General features: G+C 40.9%; 1 protein-coding gene across 1 annotated transcript in view; it reads left to right on the top strand.

Moving 5' to 3' along the window:
- LOC135217539 (crossover junction endonuclease EME1-like) overlaps positions 1–26477 on the top strand; it is a 161507-nt gene that overhangs the window by 54127 nt on the left and 80903 nt on the right. Inside the window, exons 3-5 of the mRNA XM_064253506.1 lie at positions 572–655; positions 20978–21224; positions 26152–26324. Coding sequence (XP_064109576.1) covers positions 21140–21224; positions 26152–26324 — 258 coding nt within the window. The 5' untranslated portion in view covers positions 572–655; positions 20978–21139. The remainder of the gene's footprint in view (positions 1–571; positions 656–20977; positions 21225–26151; positions 26325–26477) is intronic.

Below are 26477 nucleotides of genomic sequence, written 5' to 3'. Positions count from 1 at the left end.
TATCCAAAAAGTGCATTTTTATGATGAAATTGATAAAAAAAACTAGGAATTTGTGGATATTTCTCATAGAAAAAATACCGTGAATTTGCGAATTGACCACGAATAATGCGGGAAACGTTTTCCGAGAGAAATCCACGATTGTGTGAGTCCACGAATACGGGGGGTCTACTGTATATACTTAGCAAGTAATTATATGATCGGAGCCCCTTCCTCCTCTCTCATGGACATAGGGCGACATAGGGCACAAACAAATTGAGCTTCCTCTTTAACTTGTGCCTATTCTTCCCTGAAAGTGGGTGGGACTAGTTACCTACATCAGAACAAAAGAGCACTACCGTAATTTCAAATTTTGAGCTGCTGTGATAACTAGAAACTAATAGCTATGTAATTACTTGGTAAGTATCTATAAAACTTCATTTTATTATGAAAACGTGTCATATTTCGTATTTCTTTAAGAAGTTGAATTGATTATTATTTTATGATGAATTATGCTGTTATTGCCCAAATCTGTATTAATTAATTAGGAACTAAAAACATTTTTTGACTAATACAATTTTCTTTATATTTAAAGGAGATATTTTCGAGTTGAAGTTTAAGGTGAAATGTCTCAAACTTTCCACACTATCAGCTCATCAGATGAGAATTCAAATGAGAGGTGAGTTGATGCTTCAGATTGAATTTTCCTGTCTTAAATGGCTGCAACTTTTAAATTAATTACTAAAAGAGAACTGATGGCAGTTACTATGAGAATATAAACCATCACCATTTATATGGGATGTATGTCCAGAGGTAAGCTGGGAAGGACTGAATCGGATTTTTGGTAGTTGCTGTTGAATCCTCAAAGTACATGGTGTGTACCAGTGCCCCTTTCAGCCTGTCCCATTTCTATATGGGGTTGCTGTTTCTAGTCAGCCTTCTCCATTTTCCTCTGTCCTGTACATCTTATTCTTCTTTTAGAAACCATTTTCCTTCATGTCATTCAATAATCTATCTTTCCACTTGAACTTTGGCCTTCCCCTCCCTCTTCTGCCTTCCACCTCCATGTTCATAACCCTTTTACATACGTGCTCATCTTGCTCCTCATGACATGGTGACTAGACTAATATCAAAGAAATATCTTTAGCCTGGTCTTATAGCTGGGTATTGTGTTGCAATGATAAACACTATGACACATGATAAGAGTATAATGGACTTAAAGACAAGCAGGCATTTTGTCTCGTCTGTAGCGAAGCTGTACCCAGTTTTCCTACGTCAAAACTGCAGAAGAAATGATTATTGCTCATGTGCATTGGCCATCTTGGTTTACTATTGAGCCGGTAAAAAGACCAAGAACCATTACTCTGTTGGTCAATGCAGGACGAACTTTTGCCCTAATCCCCTGCCTTGTCATTAGGGAAGTGGGAGGGTTTTGAGGATAAACAGCGACTACCAAGAATAGATTTTTCCTACATCAAAACCTGTTTTTTGATAGCGTAGTGGCTGTTTCTTCCTCAAAGGAGCATTATGTACATACAAAGAAATTGACAGGGGATGAAAAGCTTCAGCTCCCAAACTAATAATCCCAACAATCCCAAAATTAAAATAAACTATTTCTGGTCCAATGTCAAGCCACAAATTAGTGTGAAGTTCTGTAGTGACTTACCTAAGAATGCTGGTATGTTGCGGTCTTGTCGCATCCCCGGCAATAGTCAGCATACCCATCCTTTCAGAAGACCCCTGGTTTTCCTCTGTAGCACCTATGGGGTCAGGACTAACCATACCACCTACTGATCCACAGTGCAGTCAAATTTGCTTGAGCTTATGGCAGTAGTGTTTTAAGAATACTGTCTCTGATGATCATCAGACCACCCTGTACATTCAGAGACTATCAAAAGAGACATTTCTGAAGACGGCCAACAATGTACTTACTTTCTTAACACTATCATGCGACCTAGGAAAGGAGTGTGGTTTTGCCTTTTTATTGAGGGACACTAAAATTATTCTTAGTCCTTATAGAAAGAGTGGTTTATTTGTGCTTTGTGCTAGGGTGTAGGAAAATCGGACTTCTGGGATGTTTGCTGTGACCTCTAGGTAAACCTCAAGTGCTTGAACTGGGCGTAATGTTTTGTCTGCTAAATTGAGTTTTCTTATTAAAATAGATTTCCTTCTTAAAGAATCATCATTCTTGGCCAGGAATGATGGACCAGGGGACAATAATAATTGATTATCAGCAGTTTGTGAGATATATCATTCCCATCTGAGAGAGCCCAAGTTAGTAATACGGGCTCCTGATGCTAATGCAACCAGTAAGATTGCCTTTTGTAGCTTGTGAGTTGTGGTTGTCTTGGATCTGCTGAGTTGAGGAGTAGATGGAAGTCTTAATTACCTTGTTCAGGGATCAAGTAATTGGAAGCCTTTTGGAGTCGGTCTTTATAGAGCAAAAGACCGCAGAAGGGAAGTGACCTCTTCTATACTGGAGTCAATCCCAAATCCATAAAGCAATGGTTCCGTTAACACTGCATTGTATACCGTAATTGTTGTAACCGCAAGATGCTTGTCTTCAAAGAGCTATATAAAAAAATTTAAAAGTATTTCTATAGAAATCTGGACGGGGCTGTTAGTATGGATATAATCTAACCATATCTTCCACATGGATTTGTATTGCCGGATAGATGGTGTCCGTAATTTTTGCACTAGTTACCTAGCAGTGCTGGGTAAGTAGTTTTCACAGTAGATGATATTTAAAAAATCCACGCGTGAAGGTCTCAGCTCAGAAAGGAGGATGTGTAAACGACTTTCCCTCCTACCTTATGGGATAGCACAGTGGACAATAGTGGAATTGATATTTTCGCCCTGTGTGGAAGTAATAGGAACCAATGCCTGTTTGCCCAATTTGGGGCTGTTAGGTAAGCTGTTCCTTTGAAGGTTAGGAGTTTGTTCAAAACCTTTGAAATCTAGGACAGTGGAGGAAAAAGATAAGGCATCTCTTGCTGTTGCTTTACTCTCCAAATTCAGGGACACATATACTGGAGTTTGTGATTCTTTTGTGTAGCAAACAGGTCCACTTCTGGTTGTGGAAGCAGGTTGACTATTGTTTGAAAAGAGTGGGTGTACAATGTCCACTGTTTAGGCTGTTGTTTTCCTTGACAGTCTGTTTTTACAGTGTGAGACCTGTGAATTGCAAACAGGTCCCACTTCTGTACTTGTGCCCTTCAAAGGATGGCTTACATTAACATATTGAGATTAGGTGAGCGTGATCCCAGTTTCTTGATGCAGGACATTGCAGTCATGTTACCAACAGAATATGTCTTTTCTGGGGGTTTGAGTTTTTTGAGAGACAAAAAGACAGCCATCAGCGCCAGGAAATTGATATGACAATTCTTCAGAGTAGCTGACCACCACCCTGCCACCTGACGATCCTACCAATGTCCTCCCCAACCTGTCAATGAGGCATCTGTGTGTATTGTTACTCTCACAGCTGGAGGAGTCAGGATAGTCAGAGATTCCTTCTGGGTCTTAGGCCAACTTTCTGATTATTTTTGTGAGTTTTGTCTCGCATCTTTTTTCTTGCGTGCCAATATTTTTTCATGTTTTTCAACTGCAATCTGAGTATTGGATCTACTATTACTGATGTAAACTGCAGCAGATCCATCATACGTTCTAACTGCCGTCTGGAAACACTGGTCTGTGTCAGGAACCTTTTGAGGTTTTTCCTAATTCTGTTTGTAGTTATGATGGGGAGAGACAACAGGCCATGATTAGTATCCCAACACAGTCCCCACCCACTGAAAACGTCTGCTGGGTGTGAGGCAGGATGATTTTTTCCAATTTATGAAAAACCTTTTGACTGGAGTCTGTTGACCACTGCTCTTAGGTCTTTCAAGCACTCTTTTCTTGTGGACCCCAAGATTAACCAGTCGTCTAGGTGAGCTATTAGTTGGATTCCTTCTTTCCTGAGTTCTCAGACAACTACTGTTAATAATTTTGTAAAGATTCTTGGGACAACGTTTAGCCCAAAAGGCATGACATGGAACCTGTACGTATATTTCCCTATCCAGAACCCTAGGAAGGGGTGGAAAGGAGCGGCGATAGGGACGTGCCAGCATGCATTTTTCAGATCTATAGAAACTGTCGATAGGTCAAGGATCATTCCAGAGAGGGGTTTGGTTTTTTAAAGAACCCTATTAAAGCTGGGGTTGGCAATAAGACCATTTCCACCTCAGCCCATTGAGAATAATGTTGTGTCCCCAAGGAAAAGATCTCCAATCTTTGTGGTGTCTTTGAAGGCGACCCCCGACCAAATAAGTTCCTGTTGGTATCATCTCTTCTCTACCTTTGCCCTTGATAGGCATTCCAGGTGTTGCTTTTCCTTTTCCTTTATAAGATGGTTTTGGGACCTTGTGAAAGGATGTGAGGTGACTGAAGGCTGATATGACTTTTAATCAAAGCAAGCCTTTTTTAATTGTGTAATGGAAACTTTGGGCTTCTTGTGTCCTGAAATCTTTTCCCAGAAGAGCATACACTGTGCAATTTTGTTGGCGTGTTTGCTTTTTGACTTGAGTCAACAGAATCCTGAAACAGGTCCCTACAGAAGGTGTTAGACTTTAATAAACAATGTCTCCATTCACGCTTTGATACGCCAGTCAGAAAGTCATAGAATGCTTTCCATAATGTTCTCATAAGGCTTTGAGCCACGGCAACAAAAATTGTCCTGGATTCTTCTGGAAGTCTTTTGGTGGCAATTTCTAGCAAGGTGGAAATGGTTAAGATACTAAGGAGGTGGGTCATAGCATGAAATTCTGATGCTGATGTCTCATCTGATATTCTTCTCATAGATGTATGCACCAAATTGCTGAGTTGCAATATCTAAACTGAAGCATTAGCCATTCTTTGGTACAATTTTGTGAAACTGGGAGGACTGAGATAAATGGTTTTAATTTTGCCATTGGTTCCCATTTTCTAGTTATTACATGATAATTCTGAAAGTTTGCCTTCACATGGCTAATTATTTTACCGGTGAAGGGGCAAAAGGCTGGGAGTACATGATGAGCAAGTTGAGTTTTATTCATAATGGGTGTATAGATTTATTTTCTATTTATCTTGTAAAGAGTTTTGTCTATGGCTCTCTAAGCTATATTTGTAAAGAGTTTTTTCTATGGCTCTCTAAGCTATATTTGTAAAGAGTTTTGTTTATGGCTCTCTAAGCTATATTTCCAGGTAAGAGAACTGTTTCCTTTTGAGGTTCTTCATGTCTGGCAAAGATAGTGTCAGGCACCATTTTGTATTAGGAAATGCTGCCCTTTCTCTAAACTCCACATGTACAGCTTTGATCGTGGTTTTCACTCATTAATTAGATACTTACCATCAGGAGACAAAATGCACATTGAGACATCTTGTCAATGATTATCAGTATCAGGAGGATCTTGAAGCCTCTGTTATGCTTTGATCATAAATTTTGTAGTCCGAACTGGCCATTTTCTTGGTTCCAGTTGTGATTATAACCTTAGCCCTTGTTTGGGCAGATTTGGTTTCCACTCTCCCTTTCTTGTTGCAGGATGCAGTACTTTTACACTTTGGTGTGTAAATCACTGACTTTATTACCTTCATTTTTTGTTCAGAATCATGTGGTATGTCCATCATTTGTTGCCGTTCAATGGCAGTGGTGTCAATGTTACTCATTGTTTCCTTACGGAACTGGTCAAATCATGCAAACTGTGTATCCCTTTTCTTGGGAGCTTGCGTAATCTGACTGAGCATCTACAGCTGAGCTGTAACTGCCTGTTTCCCAGAGGGCAGAGGTCCTTGGTGAATTACTATACCCCTATGAAACTGTAATTATTTTCATTGGGTTTAGGTGGATCCCTGTATCCCTTTTGGGGAAAGATCCTGTTCAACTTCTGAAAGCTGCATTGGGAATTGACTTCCTTCTAGAAGGTTTCCCCCATGGTTAGTTGAAAGTTGTGCCCCTGATCCTTCTGGGTTCAGCAAGGTCCTTTCAGTATCAATATCCACTTCATTTTCTCAAAGAAATTCCCATCCAAGTTAGGATTCCTCTATTTCCTCTGCAAGATTAACCGGGGGATATAGGAGACTGATGTTACTGGGTTTTAACCCAAATATGAATCCTCAGAGAAGGGGTTAAGTATAACTAACCCAGGCTACTGTTTTATATGGCTCAGGTTAGTACATCGAGTATAATCTACATTAAGCTAATCATAAAGTATTTCTTAGAGGGTTCTTGCTTAACTTATTTTTGGCTACTGCATAAATTAGGTTAGTCAAAAACTTATGGATATACGTGTATATACAACAATACAGGCAGTCCCCGGCTTACAACTGGGGTGTTGTTCTGGAGACTTGGCGTAAGCTGAAAATCGTCGTAAGCCGAAAAATCATCAAAACACAATTTATATATAGAATCCTAGGCTTATTTCATTTCTTGTGTAGTATAAGGTGTTACTTAATCTAGATAGATAAATACCAGATATTACCTAATCCAGATTATTATAGATCAAATTTAATTGTAGTATAGACTATATAAAACAAACGTACTAATGCATACCTCTTGTTAGGTTACTACTTTGTCTAACCTAGGTAGTTGTTTATATCACATCCTAGTTAATTTGATCTATTATATAAAACAGTAACCCAAAAATACTACCTACTTGGTGGGAAATCTGTGGGGATATAGTTTTCGGGCTGGTCAGGGACCAGGGCTAATTCAGGTGTTCAGGTAAGTATTACAATATTAGTTTTATTATGAAAACTTCATGTTCCAGTTTCCCAACGTCTCCATTCGTGCTTTTATGGCGCCAGTCAAATAAATGGACAATTCTGTTGCCTATTTATCAAATCCTAGGATCTTATTCTCTCTTATAGTTCCTTATTCAGGTTATTACCTAATCCAGATTATTTAAAGCACCTTTAAGATATATAATCCTAGGTTATAGGCTACAAACAATAGCTATCATAGTCTAAAATTATTTCTACTGAATCTGTTAGACCTATCATCACATGTAGGCTACTGCCTAGGATATTGTAGACATCATTATCTGAAAAGATTAACCAAATTATTAATAAATTGAGGAACAATTCATTAGCTAACTTCTAAATAGAATGATAAATTCTTTAAAAGTTTAATTTTTCATAGACTAGCAAGGATCGTGTAAAGCACTGACCAAAGTGCTTGCAAAACAAAGGCCATTTTCCATATACAAAACAAACATCTGTCTCACCGTTTTACCAGACCCCCTGTGAATAGTTGAAACCCCCCATAAAAATGCTTAAAACTGCCTATTTTGCTAGTTAAAACTCAGAAAAACTCACTAAAAATGTTTATACCTGGTTTTTTTAATAGTTTTGTCACAAAAGTGCATTTTATGATGAAATGGATAAAAAAAAAAAAAAAAAAACAGGAATTTGTGGATGGGATTTCTCATTGAAATATACCGTGAATAGGCGAATTTTCCTCGAATAATAGGTGGTACTATATGTTCCAGAGAGAAATCCAGCGAATACGTAAGTCTGGCAAAAATACGGGGAGGTTCACTGTAAACTAGATTTTTACTGGTGCTTAAAAGTAAGCTCTGACTTTCAAATTTTAATGAATCCATGATCCTCGTAGAAGATATTGAAGATCGAAACATCTTTTAAAGAGGAACACTGGCTTGATACACTTCAGTCTGTGCAGACTAGAGGGGTAATGGTGCCTGGTCTTTTTACTGGCTTGATAATAAAACAAGATGGCGAACACACGACCAATAGTCACTTCGTCTGCAGTTTTGACATAGGAAAACTGGGTACAGCTTCACTACAGACAAGACAAAATTCCTTCTTGTCTTTGACTCCATTATACTTAATCACGTGTCATAGTGTTTTATCATTTCGACACAATATCCGGCTACAAGACCAGGCTAAAAGATATTTCTTTGATATTAGTCTAGTCACCATGGGACACTGTCACACACCATGAAGGGTAGCTACCTTTGAGGATGAAACGGAGACTTACGCTATTAAAAAGTGAATATTTCCAAATATGCTAAATGTACCAAGTTATATGATTTTCTAATATCATTTTTTTAAATTATTATTAGTACAGCTCACACTATATCAAAATACATAAGCACTAAGATCAACAAGAAAATTCTGAGAATTTTATTGTAAAATTTTTACGAGCATCATTGGATGGGAATTTTGGACGTCATTCCCCATGACTTCTCAAGGCAAACTGATCTGTCTCTCTTGTATTGACTAGCTATTAGAGTTTGGGTAAAAGTTGCTATGAGTCATGTATGGCTCATTGAAGTGATCTGAGCGCTTTTCTCGCAAAATTTGTCCAAACTGTATGCGAGAAACCTTGAACATATATATGTACAGGCAGTCCCCCAGCTTACAGCAGGTTCAACTTACGGCGTTCCGAGGTTACGATGCTTTTCAATTGTATTCATCAGAAATTATTTCCAGGTTTACGACACATATTCCAGGGTGACGACACTTGTGACGCTAATCTGATGGAATAAATATGACTCCAAACATGCAAAATAATCAATATTGAAGTTTTTTTTTTTTTTTTTTTTTTTTTTTTTTATGAAAAACTGCAATAAAAATGCTGTTTACATAGTTTTTTAATACACCCAAAGCAATAAAAGTGAGGTTTTCTTAGGATCCATGATTTTCCAGCTTACGGCGATTTTCGCATTGTAAAGTGAGGGCTGCCTGTTTGTTACCTGGAATCCACCCTAAAGCTATAAGTAAATATATGTTACCCATCCAACAAGGGGTTAATTGGTGGTAGGTAGGTGAGTGGCATTGTACTGTCCACACACCTAGTATCAGTAACTCAATGGTTTTTTTCATCTGCCTCCCTGTGCAGACATCTTGCTGTAATCTTCACTGATCTTTGTTCTTTTGTCAATGATATCTGAGTATGCTTGGGTTCTTGTACTATAGATGTTGTGTAGAATAAGGGTATTGTAAGTTCTGAACAGTGAAAATGAGTTGGACTTGACAGACTGTGTAGGTGTTTTAAGTTGACTTTTATTGTAGTTTCTTTCCTGCTTTTGCTCCTGTGTAGGAGTATTTGTAGTCCAGATTTGCCCTGAAAAGAATGTGCTGGCTGGTCTCATTCACAGTGGAAGTGCCACAGGGAGAAGAATTGGTGGATCAAGAAGCCCTTGCCATTTTCCTCAGGTTTTGGGGGTATGGATCTCTTCCTTAGGCAATCTCCAGGTCATTTTGGGTCATTCATGCCTGATGTCCCCACTGCTTCAATTGCTCCTCTCGTCATTAACCCCTTGCTTCCCTGGCACCAGCTGATCTAAGGTCCAAAGGTGAACAAGCTGGAAGGTGTTGTAGCATCTGCTCTCTGCTTGTGGCAGTTCAGCTGTGTGCTGGGGTGTCTCCCAAGGGGAGGTACCTGCATGTGCGCTTGGTTTATCCATGCCTGAACCTACAATGATAGCTTCTCTGGATATATCAATGAAATCTTTGGAGTACCTTATGGATGGTGTGGCCCACCCTGGGCATTCTGGGTTACCCTTTATGAGAGTCGTTTAATGTTCCTGATGATACTGATCGGCCTGTTTGTGAATTCAACATTCTTCTCCTTTCTTCGTCATCATCTGCTCGTAAGACATGCCCTCTAAATACATACTATATTACCATAAAAAAAAAGACACTTGGATGTCATCAGTAGGTTTCCAAATTTTTAAGTAAAAAAACAAAGGTTTCATGGAAAATTAGTTATGATAAAGATTAAAAACTAATACCATTTAAATTAACAGCAAAATTCTTAAGCTTAGCAGTGATATGCACCTACTTGAATGGTAGAACACATACATAGCACATATAACATAGGAGAAAAAGTGAACAATGCATTAAGTTGATAACAAAGGAAAAAAGTATTACATACAATATGGGGAGCTTACAGATCAACTTTGATATTACTGTACAGAACAACTGTTGTATCTGCTTGAGGCTATGGAAGCCATTTTATGCTCATCATCATAGTCAACATTATAAGCTGCTTTAGAATCCAACAAAGATGAAGGACGTTGAAGAATCTGCACTGAACTACAGCATTCAAGTCCACCACAAAGAAATTTATAAGTACCAAATGGTAAGCCTCTTCTTCCTCCAGTAAAACTTAGTATGTAACCATAAATGTAAAGATTCAGACAAGTAACTCATTAACTAGAAAGCTTGTCAGTCAAAGAGATATTTTTATTAATATGTAATCATTCACCACCATTCCCAATCAGAGGTAACACAATATTTTAATCAGTGAATGTAAACATAACACTATGTAAAATTTATGTCTGCGCGTACTTGCTTGTATTCTCCATCCAAAAACTTATGTTTGGTGTACCGCTGAACATAAAAGCACATACAGTAGAAATTTGTGATGTAAATTCTGCATTTTGCATCTATATGGATGGATGAAAATATTCCACTGGTGTATGATTTGCTGTGCCCAGCAGAATTGTCTGCAATATTTTCAACAGTTAAGATTATCAACACTAACATGCTGCCACAGAACATGTAATTTTGAGTGACTGGAAATGTCACAGAAAGTCTCAAAATTATTATCCTAAATATCTATGTTCAGCTAATTAAGTTTTGATTCCATGCTGTATAAAGCTGTATAAATGTTGAATTACATTGGGTCTATACATGTAGGCAATTTTCTGGGCTCAGCTCGTGTCGGCCTATGAAAGTAATCCTTAACATCATCTTTCTAGGTAAAATTATCCTAAATTACCAGAGAAAAAACAAAATTAAGAAAAATGTCAGTAAGACTGACTCGCTCACTCTTAAAAAGAAGTGTCGGTATGATATAGGGGTCGAGTGTGGAACACTACCACGAGACCAAACACAATTAGAACTTCCCTATCAGAATCCCCCTAAGAGAGAGCCGATACCAACGGGCGATGCAGCTCTACTACTACTACTAGAGACGCCACGGACAGCAGCGCCCCTAGCGGTCATCCTTAAAATTTAGCGCCAGCGTCTAGACGCAGATTTTACTTGTGCTATATTTCTCTGGATTTATCTCGTATTCTACGATGGAACGCTCAGCAAATTGCCACGGCTAAGTTAAGTAACTCATAAGTAATATTTTATCACAGTTTATCTTTCCGGGTACCAGTATTTTCCTTTTTATAGGTCATATACGGTTTCCCCGGTTGTCTCGTGGCGGCCATGCTGCCTCGTAAGAATTCCCGGTCTTCCATACTGGGACTTCTTATACTTATGGGCTTACTTTATCACGTTCTTGTTTTACATCGAGTTTTTGAGCTAGTTAGCCCTCTTACCATTCTCTTAGCTTTGGGTATTTAGGGCTATTATTATTTTATTCTGGCCCAGCATCCCGGCTCTTGCTCTACATCGGCTATCGCTGGCTCCGAGTAGGCTCCTGTTTCTTGGAATAGTTTGCCTCCTCCTGGGCTTCTTTCTCTTTTTACTAAAAGTGTCTCTTCCACCTTTCGATGTATTTTATTATTATTATTTAGGGTGTTAGGCTAGCCTAGGTGCTTGTTCCATGTATTGGTACAGCTTGGTTCACGTGGCCCTACCACGGTTGTGTTGTTCGCGGCCTAGGCCACTGGTGGTCACGTGTTCCATAGCACCTTACCCTGCCCCTCCCTCCCTCTCTGATGTAGGGAGGAGCTGGGGGACCCCTTGGTTGTCATAACAACCTCATAGCCTTCTCTCACATTCCGGAGGTGCCGGGGGGCCGGGGGGTGCCGCCAGCAGGGGGTATAGGGCGACCACTATGAGGTACCAGGGTCTCCATACGGGTAGTTGGTGAGGCGGGGAGGAGTAGGCCATCCCTTCCCCCTTTCTCGCTCCCGCCGCGTTTCACCGGGACCTCCTTCCCCCCCTACTCATTACTCAGCCACCTCCCTTACGATATGAAAGGGGCCTTCCGTCGCAGCCGGGGCCCCTTTGGTTATAGGATATTGGCTCCGCTAGCGGGCAGGGTGGGTGCCATGGATGGTCGATTGCTTGCCTACTATATCCTTTTTTCTCTCCCCCGCTACCGGAAGGGAGCTTACCCTTACCTACGCACTCTTTCTAGTAGACGGGTGGTGGAGAAAAAGTTGGTTTTTATGTTATTACCATGTTGTGTAAGGATATATACCCTAATTTAAGATATTTTACAATGAATTGTTTATTATAATATTTATGTTATCAACCATCCCCGTTCCATTATCGTTGTGGTTTCCATTACCACCACTCTAGTTGGTTGATTCTTGTGCCTCCGCCACTGGCGGAGCCATAGCCTTTTCTTCCAACCATGGTTACCACACGTATTTTAGCAGGGCTCTGGTTTTATCTAACTTTATCGCTCCGGCACCAGCGGAGCATATGGTTAGGCCTGTAAGTGTTTACTTTGTACTCATGTACGTTTTCACTTACAGGCTACCAACTGCAGGTCCTCGCTTGTAATTAAATGCGACGCTGCACGACCCCTGCGGACATGACGAATGCAGGTCTCACGCCCCATGTGCCACCTTGTTCAACGAGTCTATCGTCTGGCATCCCGAGGCATGCACTATATGTTACGAACCTGGTCGATCAGCTGGTTGGTGGGGGTGGTAAGACCATTATGAGGTATTTATCAATTTACTAACACTTTTAGTTCGTAAGTTTGTTAACCCTGTCCGCAACTTGGTAGCTAATTCAGCCTTTCTTTCAGGCTAGCGGTGTTGTGAGGGAAGTCGCCCTCGCCACCCTGAAAGCAGGGTGGGCGGCTTTGGGTAAGAACGCCGCCAAGGGCCAGCCCTACATATTGGATAGGAAGCTGGCCATGCAGATCTTCCCGGGGGTGGCGGGCAAGGTCGACGGGCTACGTCGACCCCATTGTCCGCCGCCCCCGCCGTCATAGCCGCCATCCAGCAATGAACTCCAGCAGTCGTTGGGGGTCGGAGCCGCCCAGGAGTCAGTTCCAGACGTCGCCGGCCTGGACCTGAATCTTGAGCCGATGGCGGTAGTGAGTGAGGATTTGTTGGTTGAGGTTAGGTTTGTCGGGCGCCAAGGTCTTTCCTTGGGCGCTCCTGGATCTTCTCCTGTCCCTTCTTCTTCCGCCTCTTTCCAAGGCTTTCCGGGATCCGAGATCCCTAGCCGCACCCCGCTCTCTCTGTACCTCCCAAGGAGAAGGGAAAGAGAGAACCGAAGACATTGTCTAAGACGACTTCTAAGAAGTCGTCTTCGTCTTCTTCGGCTAGGAAGTCATCGACTTCTACGCCGACGCGGTGAAGGCTAAGCCAAGCTCTTCCCAGTCGAAGAGCTCCAGAGGCAAGGCTTCGAAGGAGAAAGCTCGCGCTACCTCCGAATCGTTGCCTTCTCCCGCCTCCTCCCGCGCCTGCCCCCTCTCATCCCCGGCTATGCCGGCAGGGGTGGCAAGCACCAGCTCCTGCGTTCCTTCTCCTGTCCTCACCAGGAATGATGGAGCAGGTAGGAGTGATGATTGGTTCCCAAATCTCAGCTTTGGGAACACGTTTTGAGCAGATGTTCGCACAATTGTCAGGAGCTCTCTGTCTCAAACTGGACAGACGGTCCAGGAACTCTCGAATAGAGTAAGAGAGAATGAGGATCGGATGGTTGGGCTATCCCAGGCTCCTCCCCCAGTATCCCCTGCTTCTAGCACGGGGATTCTCCAACTCCCGTCTTACGACGCCTTGCCAGCTTTCTCTATGGGACAATCCATGGAGAGTAGCGGCCTACGATCTCCCTTTAAGGACGGGATGATTTCGATCCCCGGAGTTTGGCACTCGAAGGATTGAGGACTTCGAGTTCTATCCTCCGGGTCTGTCACAGCCTTTCATGGGATATGCTAGGCTGACGGTCAACGCTCCTTACAAGGGAGGACAAGATCTCGAAGGAGTCAGTCCTCTATAGTAGAGATCACGCCCAACGGGAATGGGTTCACTGCCTTGAGGACTGGGAGTGTACTAATACTAAACTCCAGGCCTATAAGAGCCCCTTCACTATTTTCGCCACGGAAGAGGAGGTCTCTCTTCCGTTCGCCACGAAATTGGTGGAGAAGGCTCTTCAGGCAGTCCTCAAGGATGAGCCCGTTCCACAGTTGAGAGAGTCGGAGTCCACTTCTCCACTCTTTTCCCGCCTTCGGAGAGTTATGGGAAACCTGCCAGCTACTTTCACGCAGGGTAAACTCAAGCCGGACTGCGCTATGGACCAGTTCGGTGAGAAGTTACCTAGGCTGCCGGACTCCCTAATCCAGGCAGAGTTCGATGCGCGAACTAGGTTTGGCAGGTCCCTTAACTCACTCATCGTCACGGAAATGGCTGCGCTATCTTACGCGAACGAACCGCTATTCAAAATCCTAGCAAAATCGCAATTTCAGACGGTTCTGTTAGACGCTTTTGACTTCTTCCAAGCCAGGAAGAACTGTCGAAAGCATGTTCTTCAAGAGTGCACCAATTAGGCACGAGCCTAATAGACTCTTGACTGCCAGCATGTGGGGAGCGGATCTCTTCCCAGAGTCAGCAGTGAACGAAGTCCACCACGAAGCTGCTAGACTCAACCAGAGCCTTAGAGCTAGGTGGGGTATTTCCTCTAAGAGGAAACAGGAATCCGTTCCCACCTGCTGGCAAGAAACCAAAGAAGGCTGGTAGGAGGTTCCAGCCATATAAAAAACTCCAGCATCAGCAGCAGTTTGTGCAGGCAGTCCCAGTCACCCAACAAGGACAACCTGCTACATCTAAACAAACTCAGCCTTTCCTCCTGGTGCCCCAGCAATCGCAACCTTCGACTTCCTATGCTATCTCGCCTGCCTTTAACCCTGCTTATGAGGCTCAAGGCTACTCTCAACCGAGGGGTAGGGCGAGAGGTTACTTTCGTCACCGTGGCGCAGGAAGGGGCACAAGGAGAGTTAAGCAGTTCAGAGGAGTCGTGGTGGCCAACCCGCCATCAGCAATGAGTCCCCAGGTAGGAGGGGAGGTTGGTTCCTCTTCCGCCACAGGTGGGGGTTCAGCAATTGGGCACAGAGCATAGTGTCCAAAGGATTAGGCTGAGCTGGATCCAAGATCCTCCTCCAATCAAATCATTCCATCAGGTACGTCAAAGGAATTGATAGATTACGCGGAAGAACTCCTTCAGAAAGGAGCTATTGCGAGAGTCAAACATCTAAAATTTCAAGGTCGCTTATTCAGCGTGCCAAAGAAAGGCTCAACAAAAAGAAGGGTAATCTTAGACTTGTCAAAGCTAAACTCTTTCATTCGCTGCGACAAGTTCAAGATGCTTACCCTCTCGCAAGTAAGGACCTTACTTCCGCGTGGAGCCGTCACATGCTCCATCGATCTTACAGACGCATACTATCATATCCCTATAGCCAGGCACTTCCGCCCATTCCTAGGATTCAGGCTAGGAAGTCAGACATTCTCATTCAAAGTGATGCCCTTCGTCTGAATGTAGCCCCCAGGGTATTCACAAAGATAGCAGAAGTGGTTGTACAACAATTGAGAGCTCAGGGAATCATGGTAGCGGCATACCTCGACGATTGGTTAATCTGGGCACCAACAGTTCGAGGAATGTCTCAAAGCTACCAAAAGGCGGTAGTTACTTTCTGGAACATCTGGGGTTCCAGATAAACAAACGAAATCCAGACTTGTTCCGGAATCTCGTTTTCAGTGGCTAGGAATCCAATGGGATTTGTCCTCCCACAATCTATCAATTCCAATAGCCAAACGGAATGGAAATAGCAAAGTTCTGTCAGGCAATTTCTCAAGTGCAAACAAACGTCAAGAAGAAACCAGGAGAGAATCCTAGGGTCTCTTCAGTTTGCTTCGGTAACAGATATCCTTCTGAAAGCGAGGCTGAAAGATATAAATCGAATTTGGCGGTCAAAAGCAAACTCCAAATATCGAGACAAGTTGTCAGTAATCCCACAGATCCTCCGCAACAACTACTACGGCCTTGGTCAAAAAGTAAAGAACTTAGCCAAGAAAGTACCCCTTCAATATCCCACCTCCCAATGTTAAACCCATTCACACGGACGCATCCCTGTCCGGGTTGGGGGGGATACTCTCAGTTCAAACAAGTTCAGGGGACTTGGTCAGTTCAATTTCGCCAGCTTCACATAAATGTGTTGGAAGCAATGGCAGTATTTCTTACTCTGAAGAGACTGCTTCCCCCGAAAAAAAGTCTCATCCTAAGGCTAGTTTTGGACAGTGCAGTGGTAGTTCATTGCATCAACAGAGGAGGGTCCAAATCCAAACATGTGAACCATGTCATGATAGCCATCTTTGCATTAGCAAGCAAAACACAAATGGCATCTGTCTGCCACTCATCTGGCAGGAGTAAGAAATGTGATAGCAGACGCCCTGTCCCGGTCAGTCCCTCTGGAATCAGAGTGGTCTCTGGACGTCGGGTCATTCCAGTGGGTAAGCCGGAGAGTCCCAGGTCTCCAAGTGGACCTCTTCGCCTCACAAGCAAACCACAAGCTCCCTTGCTATGTGGCCCCCCAACCTGGACCTCTGGCTTATGCCACGGACGCCCTGTCGTTGGATTGGAATCAATGGAGGAGAATTTATGTTTTTCCTCCAGTGAATCTTCTCTTGAAAGTCCTAGACAAACTAAGGTCTTTCAAAGGGGGGATAATAGCTCTGATTGCACCGAACTGGCCCAAGAGCAAACTGGTATCCACTTCTTTTGGAATTGGGTCTCCGACCTCAACGGATCCCCAACCCCAAACTATCACAATCAGTACAAATGAGGACTGTGTTCGCTTCCTCAGGAACTCTCCAGACCCTAACTTTATGGACTTCATGAAGTTTGCGGCTAATAAAGATGCTGACATTGATCCACAGAATATTCTCTTCCTAGAATCAGATAAAAGGGAGTCAACCATTAGACAATATGACTCAGCTGTTAAGAATTAGCATCTTTCTTGAGAGAATCGAACACTACAACCATGACAGTTAATTTGGCTATATCCTTTTTCAGATCTTTATTTGAAAAAGGTTTAGCAGCTAGCACGATTACCACTCATAAGTCGGCTTTGAAGAAAATCTTTCAAGTAGGTTTGTCAGATAGATTTGACTGAATCTTATTTCACATCTATCCCAAATAAAGCCTGTGCTAGACTTAGACCTTCTCAGAGGCCTACTACAGTTTCATGGTTCTTAAATGATGTTCTCAAACTAGCTTCAGATACTGACAACTCATCTTGTACATTCATAATGCTCCTGAGGAAGACATTATTCTTATTAAGCCTAGCCTCAGGAGCGAGGAATTTCAGAACTGTCGGCTCTATCCAGGGATGCGGGTCATGTGGAATTCCTCCCATCAGGAGAAGTTCTACTTGCTCCGGATCGTAGCTTTTTTAGCCAAAAATGAAGATCCTCTTGCAAGGTGGGCTCCTTGGAAGGTTATCCCACTTCCACAGGATCCTTCTCTCTGCCCAGTATCAACTCTTAGAGCCTTTCTTTCTCGTACTTCTTCTAGATCCTCTGGTGCTCTCTTCATGAGAGAAAAAGGTGGTACTTTGTCAGTTTTAAAAGGTATTAGACAGCAAATCCTTTACTTCATTAAACAAGCCAACCCTGAGTCATTACCCAAAAGCACATGATATCAGGGGAGTAGCCACCTCTATTAATTATTTCCAACATATGAACTTTGAGGATCTTAGAAAGTATACTGGATGGAAATCCCGACAGTCTTTAAACGACATTATTTAAAGTCCTTGGAATCTTTAAAGTTTTCAGCAGTAGCAGCGGGAAACATAGTTTCCCTGATACTGCTTAGTAGTTGTAGTATTAATCCAGGTCTCCTTTCTACCTACTTCAACCAACATGCCTCAACCTATCACCAGGCTACTCAGCATCATAGCCTTAGCCGTTGTGTGTTGTAGTGGTTTGTCCCTTAGTTTTTTTTGCTAGGGACAAACCACCCTTGTACTGATATGTACTTCAGTGGTCCTACCCTTATTTTTATGCTAGGATAGGCCACAATATGTTTGTATAAATTCTCCAATTGGATTTGTGATAACTCAGTCACAATGTGTTTGTACATATTTGAATTAATTGTATTAATTGTATTAATGATGGATTGAGTGTATCTACCCTTATTTTTATGCTAGGGTAGGACACATGTATGTATATAATTGTACTTATATGTTCTAAATTAAGTAAATTCAAAACATTTCCTGTTTACATGCATATTTATGATTTTGTTACTACCATTTAAGTACTTTAGTTTACTAACATTCTGTTATTGATTACTGTAATAAGTTAGTTTAGTACTTAATTTGTATGCTGTATTTGATTTACTTATAGATAATTATATCCATCATTTTAATATGTTTTTCATTTTTCCCTTTTCCATCTTGTCTGTTTCTCTGGTACTCTTTCATAGGCCGACACAGCTGAGCCCAGAAAAGGGAAAATTTTGACGAAGGAAAAAAAATCTATTTCTGGGTGATTGGCTCGTGTCGCCCTATGAAACCCATCCCTTTTTATTGTTGTTTTCCCCCCCTTGCAGGACAAGATGTATTTATATTTTATTTAAGGATGACGCTAGGGGCGCTGCTGTCCGTGGCGTCCTCTAGTAGTAGTAGTAGAGGCTGCATCGCCCGTTGGTATCGGCTCTCTCTTAGGGGGATTCTGATAGGGTAAGTTCTAATTGGTGTTTGTCTCGTGGTAGTGTTCCACACTCGCCCCTATATCATACCGACACTTCTTTTTAAGAGTGAGCGAGTCAGTCTTACTGACATTTTCTTAATTTTGTTTTTTCTCTGGTAATTTTAGGATAATTTTACCTAGAAAGATGATGTTAAGGATTACTTTCATAGGGCGACACGAGCCAATCACCCAGAAATAGATTTTTCCTTCGTCAAAACATCCCATTTGAAAAGTCATAGTCCAGTCATGATGACCAGAATTCAAAATACAAGTACTAATATCTGTTTTTCTTTGGTTTAGGTGTTTTGCATACTATCTCTTAAAATCCATCTTCTTCAGTAAATGGCAGGCATTGTTGAGTCATGAATCTGACATAACATATTAATACAAATTTTACTATCTGTTGGATTTTTGGTGTTTTTCATTGCAAAAAATACACACATAGAAGGAATATCATCTTGTCTGACCATGGGCATTTGATAACCCACATGCCATATTCCTTTGAATGTAGAAAATAAAGAATGAAACTTTGTTAGAATCTTCATCACTTAGTTTATCCCTTTCAGATTCTCTAAGATCTCTAGCCTTGCTGGCAGGACTTAGAGAAATGATGGAGGATGGTGCTAGAAGTTATGAGGGACCAGTCTCTGAGGTATATCATAGTCGCCTTTAATGGATGAGAGGTTGGCTGGGACAGGAGTAAGGTCTCCAACCCCTGTTAGGGAATATATGTTACATACTCTTTATAGATGGCATGACACAAGCTGTGAGGTAGTCCATCAATAGGAATGACTTCTTGCTTGGAGTTCTATAAGAAACACCACTTTTGAGCGCATGTCTGTTAGAACTTTAAGTTTTTCCTCTTCTTGTCCATTACGAAGACAGCTCTACAGGTGGGTTTACTAGGTTTCTCTCTGAATGCCGTCTTACATGTCTTCTGGCTGTATGACACACCTCAATCTGCATATCAGTGTTTTGGGAATGCAAGAAGCACTGCTTCCAAGTAGGTTCTGGGAATAGTTTTAATAGGTTACTCGTAGTGCTGTTTGTAATCTCACAAATGTAGTGAAACTTTGTCAAGCAAAGAGACTTCAGTGTGGTTGGTTCTGGATGGGATACTTCTTACACCCATTGCAAGCTGTGTGATACTTTCTGAAGGACCCTGGCTTGTATTTGGATTATTGGCTCCTTTTCATCTTCTTAGGTTAGCTTCGGAGGAAGGTGTCCGGGAACATCTGTCCTTCCGTTGCTTTGAGATATCTGATGAGCTTATGACTCCTCAGAGGAGGGAGTCATTAACTGTTTGTTTGTTTGGGATACATAAACTCAGGGCATAGGACTGTCTTTTGCTGTTTTGGATTAGATATTTACTTGGAACCTGCAGTGGTTGCTCAACAGACTATATGCACCCAGCTTTGCCTAGACAGACAAGTACATATCTTGTTTGTATAATTAAGCCTTGGGATGAGTTCAGAGTTTACTGTACTTTTTTTTCTCTGTAATTCCATTTTTGGGTTTGCATCTTGGCCTTAGTATCAGGGGCCCCCCTTGGGTTAGGCTCGATACAGACTTACCCTCACGTTCGAGTATCCAATCTTAGCATAGGTGTCTAAGATGTGTCGCCCTGTGCTCTCCCACAAGGTAGGGGGATAGGTAGAGGTACAAGTAGGTACCCTTTTTGGTTTGACCAGAGGAGCTGCCTTTCATATTGAGTACCCTTATAGGTGATTTCATGGTGCTCCAATGTTTATCCATGACTACCCTTCTGTAATGTTGGATACTCTGGTCCAGGGCTGTACTTCTCTGGTCAACCATTTAAGTGGTAGGAGGTTAAAGTTATGAAATCTGCTTGCATGCACAACTCAGAACATGAATTGTCCAAGTTGGCATTCTAAATCCTGTCAGTTGACAGGGACTGCCTCCTTACTCAACGAGTAACTCTCCTATATAAAAGGCAATGGTTTTTGTTCTGTAGGAATAACATTTTGTTTTAAAAGTACGTAAATTTGTATTTTTCCAAGGTATATAGACCAGAGTCTTCCAATATAGTACTTAAACCCACTTCCCCTCTCCTTCTGGGAAAAGGAAGACTGATTAGTTTTGATGGGATGAGTGAGGGCTTTCCATCCCCAATATTCACCCCCTTTAGCCACCAGTCTTGTTACCAAGTTGAACGAGTGATTCAGCTTGTGCTTAAGGGGTATATATCTGTAAAAGATGCTGTTTGTATACTTAGGGAAACAAAATATTTTTATAGATTTGTTATTTTGATAAAATAGACATAATGTGAATTCAGATTAGAGCAGAATTGCAATAGAATATAATGTAAGCAATAACAACTTTCAATTTTCAAGCTTACCTGATCTTGAGACCCGTATACTCAACAAATTAAAAACAAAAGTCAAACAAACTCCAGTAGCTGTTCATACTTTGAGTGATAGTTGATGAGGACGATGAAGTATGCAAAAACGAAAATGTTTTCCGAGGTAAAATCAGTGTCAAAACTTTGATGTCTGATGACGGTCTTGACATCCTTCAGTGCTCCAGAAAATCGCAATCTTGTTTACCAAAAACACTTGAAGTTTCCTTCACTTGAAACAGGTTAGTCTAATTGTTTTTTAATGTGTTTAATGGTTTTTCAGTGTACTTGGTATCTGTCTCATACTAGAAAAACTTTGTACTTTTGTTTTTTTATACCAGACGGAATTTCAGTGTTCCCATATGCTGTAGAAAGTCCGTATTCTTCTGCTAATAATACGTTATCTAAGGGTTGAAGTATTCACTGGGGGAAAGAAATTTTGATTCGTTTTACCTAGCATGTATCACACCATCATGTATCACACCCCTTACCACATCCCTCAACCATCCAACCCAGCCTTCCGACTCACCTCCTCCCGCTTCCATGAAAAAATCTTTCCCTAGACTACCTCCCCCCCCCAACAATAACCCTCTCTCCGCTGGCTTATGTCTGTACACAGCGTAACCTACACGTTCTTCTGTGCCTGTACAACATTGCTAACCATTCGAGTTTAGTTTTTTGAATTCTTCTAAATTGTACTAGTATATATAGGCAGTCTCCGGTTCTGGACAGGGTTTCTGTTCTCGGTAGGGTGGTGATAAGTGAAAACCGCCATTGACCGAAACTCTGAGATTTATTGTGCTTATGGTGCCGAGTTTCGGTAAATGGCGCTGATAACTGGTTAATGGCACCCCTGTTAGTTATGTTATGGTAACATAACTTTATTATTGGCACCTTATGCATAAACTGAAACTCAGCCTGTTATGGTGCCATGAAACTGAATCACCATTAACCGAATCTTCCGATAACCGGGGACTGCCTGTGCATTTAACATATGCAGTGCGTATTCTCTCCATCATCTGGATTTACAATAACTGGACCTCAGCATTATCAGTTAAGATCCAAGTAAATTACTTTCCTAGAAATGCAGATATTTTACTTATTTCTTTTGAAATATAGAATCAAGTTTACACATTTATTGGCTGATATTCATAGTCATATGAAATATTTACACCTTACAGTGAAATAATGATAACAATGAGAGAAAACGTTATAAATATAATGGTAAAAATACGAAACAAAATAAGCTCTAGCAAGTGATTATGTCTACCTATCCCTCTTCACCCATCCAACAATGCGTCCTCACAAAACTTTCCCAGGCCTCCCCCCCCCCCCCCCCCCCCCCCCCCCCCCCCCCCCCCCCCCCCCCCCCCCCCCCCTCCCCCCCCCCCCCCCCCCCCCCCCCCCCCCCCCCCCCCCCCCCCCCCCCCCCCCACCCCCAAAACCCTTTCTCAGTTTGTTTATGAGTGTGAACAGTTATACCAATATTTTCTTGAGACTCTGCAGTATTGCCAACTGCTGGAAAGCAATATTTTTATTTTTAAAAAAATTGTGTATATACATCTTTGGGCCTTGGTCCCAGATTCTCGTGTTAGATAACTTAGAGTTACAGATAATGAAGATCCAGAAAATTTGATTGATTTTTTTCTTTTCTTTTATTTGGAAAGTTTTCTGTGCTGCATTTTTGTTGTAAACACAATGAGCAGATGTATAGGAAATGGATTGGTTTAAAACAAATTATTTCATCCAAATAAAACATTTCTCCTATCAAACAGTTTTTTTGCAGGACAGATAACATAAAAGATAGAACAGGTGGCAACCAGAATGGAACATACTAAGTACCTGCTTATGATTTAGAGGACAGACGAAACATAACGAACAGGAGACACTAGGACTTGTCCAAGTATGTAGACAGGCAGCCCAAAGGTTGAAGTAGAGACTATAAAGTGTTTCAAAATGCTATGTATGATTAAGCAGCTTATATAAGGGTGCTAAAAATCTTGAATTTTATAAATGGTAAAAGTAAATTGAAAATTAGTATATTAGAAACATAAGAATCCTTGACAGGTAGAAAATGAATTCAGGATATATGGACTAGACAGTTTAGCTGTTTGTTAATTATGATACAAAGGAAACGGGAAAGAGAGATTGGAACGAGTTAATGTGTACAGTAGTTTATTGAGGAAGAACAAATTAAATTGGTAGAGAAGGATTAAGCTTGATCTTAACACCAAATGCAGAAAAGAAACTTGACTGACTGGTGAATAAGGAACAGTAGATTTCTCCTGGTAAGATTTAGATTAAAACAATGCATTTTTGATTTTATAGTTGCTGTGCATCAACAAATGAGTTCTCCAGAGAAATATAAGATATAAAATGTGGTAAGATACAAATGAAAATGGAGTGCAACAATTCAGTAGATATTATGCTGCAAATAATTTGGCATTTGGAGGTACTTTTTTTAACATTAGGACATCCATTAATTGGTAGGGAAAGGAAACATTGAGAAGTGGAGCTACAGAGCAACAGAAGTCGGGAGCGATTGCCACCTTGTTATTGCCATACTAGAGATGAAATTAAAAGTACCCTTGAAAATAGCTGACAGAGTATCTGGGTTTGATACAGTAAAGTTTTTTGAGGATGAACACCAAGAATTTATACAAGTGCATAACAATTTTACATTTTTAGATACCATAGCTGAGGAGGACTGACTGGACAATCAGTATGGAGTAACTTGACATTAGGATTGTGTAACAATCTGCTGGAAAAGAGTAAGTAGGATATGTGATAAGTCGTATAGCATAGGTGTCAGATGAGACCTGAGATACAATAAAGAATAGAAAAAAAAGAAATGTGTTGACAAATTTCAGGGAAAAGATGAAGACTGCCAATAAGAAGGTGCTAAGCACTCAAGTATAGATAGTGAAGTGAAATAAAGATCAAGGAGAGATAAGGGAGATTTATTTGGATAAATTGGCTGATGTTAACTATGCCATGTCTTCAGGGAGTGATACTGGTGTTAGGGTAAGCCCACAGAATTATAATTGAAATATCCATGGGTGAAAAAAAGAGGAGGAAAACACCTGTCAAAAGAAGTGAAAAGACATTGCTGGGTAGAAACATTTCTTTGAAGTCATGAATAAGATATATGAGTGGAAAATGATTGATATACCAGGAGTTGAGAAAGACCTGAATGGGCCTATGAATTTTTGAACTGGAACTGATAATAAAGAAACTTCATAGATAGAGCGATTAGTATAATTGAATAACTGCAGAGGTAATTTTATCTGAAACTGAAGTAACACATTACTAACTACGTAGACTGTTTTGCTGAATATAAAATAAGGACACAAAAACTGATATTTTTACAGTAATTGGAAGTAATAGCTAAGGTACCGTTGCAAGGAGCATATAAATAGGCAAGTGAAGGCAAGAGACCCATGGCAGTCGAGTTTGCGAGAACAGGTCAGTACTTGGGGACCAGAAGAGTACGTAAAAGGACTCGTGTGTGCATAGGAACAGGAAGGAGCTTTAAAAGTATACGTACTTGGAAGCAGGAGGAGGCGCTGACCAGCAGGAAAAGCAGACAGAGTGCCAAGTTGTGAGGTTATCATTAGCTACTGCATACAGGAATCAGCTGTGATGCTTTCAGTATTGAAAAAAAGAACACTTTTTAAATGTAAATTTAACAATATAGTACTGTGAATACAGTACATTATGTCACTACACTGTACTTTTTAGTAAGAATTTTTAAAAAAGATAAAATAACCACACTGACTTTACTTACAAAAGCAAACACAAAAAGATCATTATGATAATGTAAACACAAGTTTTTTTGCAGGCCAGGCAACTGGCACTGAGTAACCAGCTAAAATTTAAAAGCAGTCGGGCATGCCAGGTACTCACCTTGGAAACAAAGGACCTACTCTCATATGCATGAACAGCAGTCAGTTATGTTTGTGCCTGCATGCATTGTTCACCATCCACCCTAACAGGCACAAAGAGGAAAGCATTTGGTCATGTGCTTCCATTCATTTGCTTACCATCTGCCCTCACAGGCACAAACAGGATAGCCAGAGTTGCATAAGTGTACTTATTCATACATTCAGCATTTGGGGGTTATCCATTGAGGACAAGAGGTCAACTGCTTGCCATGCTCGGTCCACCTTCTTCAAATAACTCAGGCAAACTCACAGTATTTTTTGTAAGTTTGGCTTACTGTATTGTTATTATTTTTATTGGACTCATGCGAGACCCTCAAGTAACGAAATCTAAAGTTGTGGTGCCAGCGTACTCACAGTAAATTGGTTGCCAATCAAATGCTAAAAAGAATAACATTGAATATCATGTTTAGGTGAATAAAGAAGAAAAAGAATGAACAATAGAAAATGGTTAACTAGGCATGGCAGAGCAAAAAACTGAATTGGTCCACATGCTACTAAGATGCAGAGAAGAATGTGTAATGATGTCTTTCCTCCTGATGGAGTTGGCTGGCAAATACACACTGGGTTTCTTCTTTCAAATCTCTTGGCTTGATGCATCAGGTTACATTTTGCATGGAATTGGGGTATTTTCAATATATTGGTTTGCAATACCAAATGTGTTGATGAATTGCTTAGATATTAAGTCTCCTACATTCATACTGTTTTAGCAAAATTCAGTTTTAAATAAAGATTTGAAAGGCAACTGACTAATGTAGGTTTTATGATTAACTTACTGAGGAAAGAAAGAAATCTTTTCTTATATAAAAAGTAGGGGAAGATTGCAAATACAGTGCAGTGTTTGTGTTCAAGTATGACTTCTATTGTCATTAGATTAGTCCGATGTTTAATTATATCTTTATGAATATATCTTTATGAATATTTCTGTTGATAAATTTTGAGGAGGATATAAGATCAAATAAACAATATCCTCATCAACGCAAGACAACGAATGGAAAGAACTCTTGTCATGTCCAGCCCCAGGAAGTGAAAAGCTCATGTAAAACATGTATGATGATGACATGCTTAATCTTTTAATATGAAGGCTAAAAATTTTGGTTATATTTAAGCAGATGCTAGTGTTAAAAGTCTTGATTTAGCTACCTGATTCTTTCTTCTGTAAAGGAGATGAGTGTGGATGCTTTTGCAGGAGAGCTACCTGATATCTAAAACTTCACTCTTCTTTCAGGAAAGCGAGCGAGTACAGATCCTTTTGAAGAAGAGCTGCCAGATATTCAAAACTTCACTCAACTTTCAGGAAAGCAAAAGAGTGCAGACCCTTTTGAGGAAGAGCTGCCTGATATTCAAAATTTCACTCTTCTTTCAAAAGGTTTAGATCATGAAGATGAAGAGATCAAAATGGTAGAGTATAATCCATTTGATATACATCTGTCTTTTAATATTATATTTTGTCTTTATTGTGTATTGTTTTCCTGTTAACCCTCTTACGCCGGAGCCCTAAAAATCAATCCTCCTCTCCCGTATGCCGGGCCTGGTTTGGAGTGAGCGCGGAAG

Source organism: Macrobrachium nipponense, chromosome 7 (genome assembly GCF_015104395.2).
Source record: "Macrobrachium nipponense isolate FS-2020 chromosome 7, ASM1510439v2, whole genome shotgun sequence".
NCBI classification, from domain to species: Eukaryota; Metazoa; Arthropoda; class Malacostraca; order Decapoda; family Palaemonidae; genus Macrobrachium; species Macrobrachium nipponense.
The sequence above is the reverse complement of the archived record's forward strand: the minus strand, read 5'-3'. Positions and strand labels throughout refer to the sequence as shown.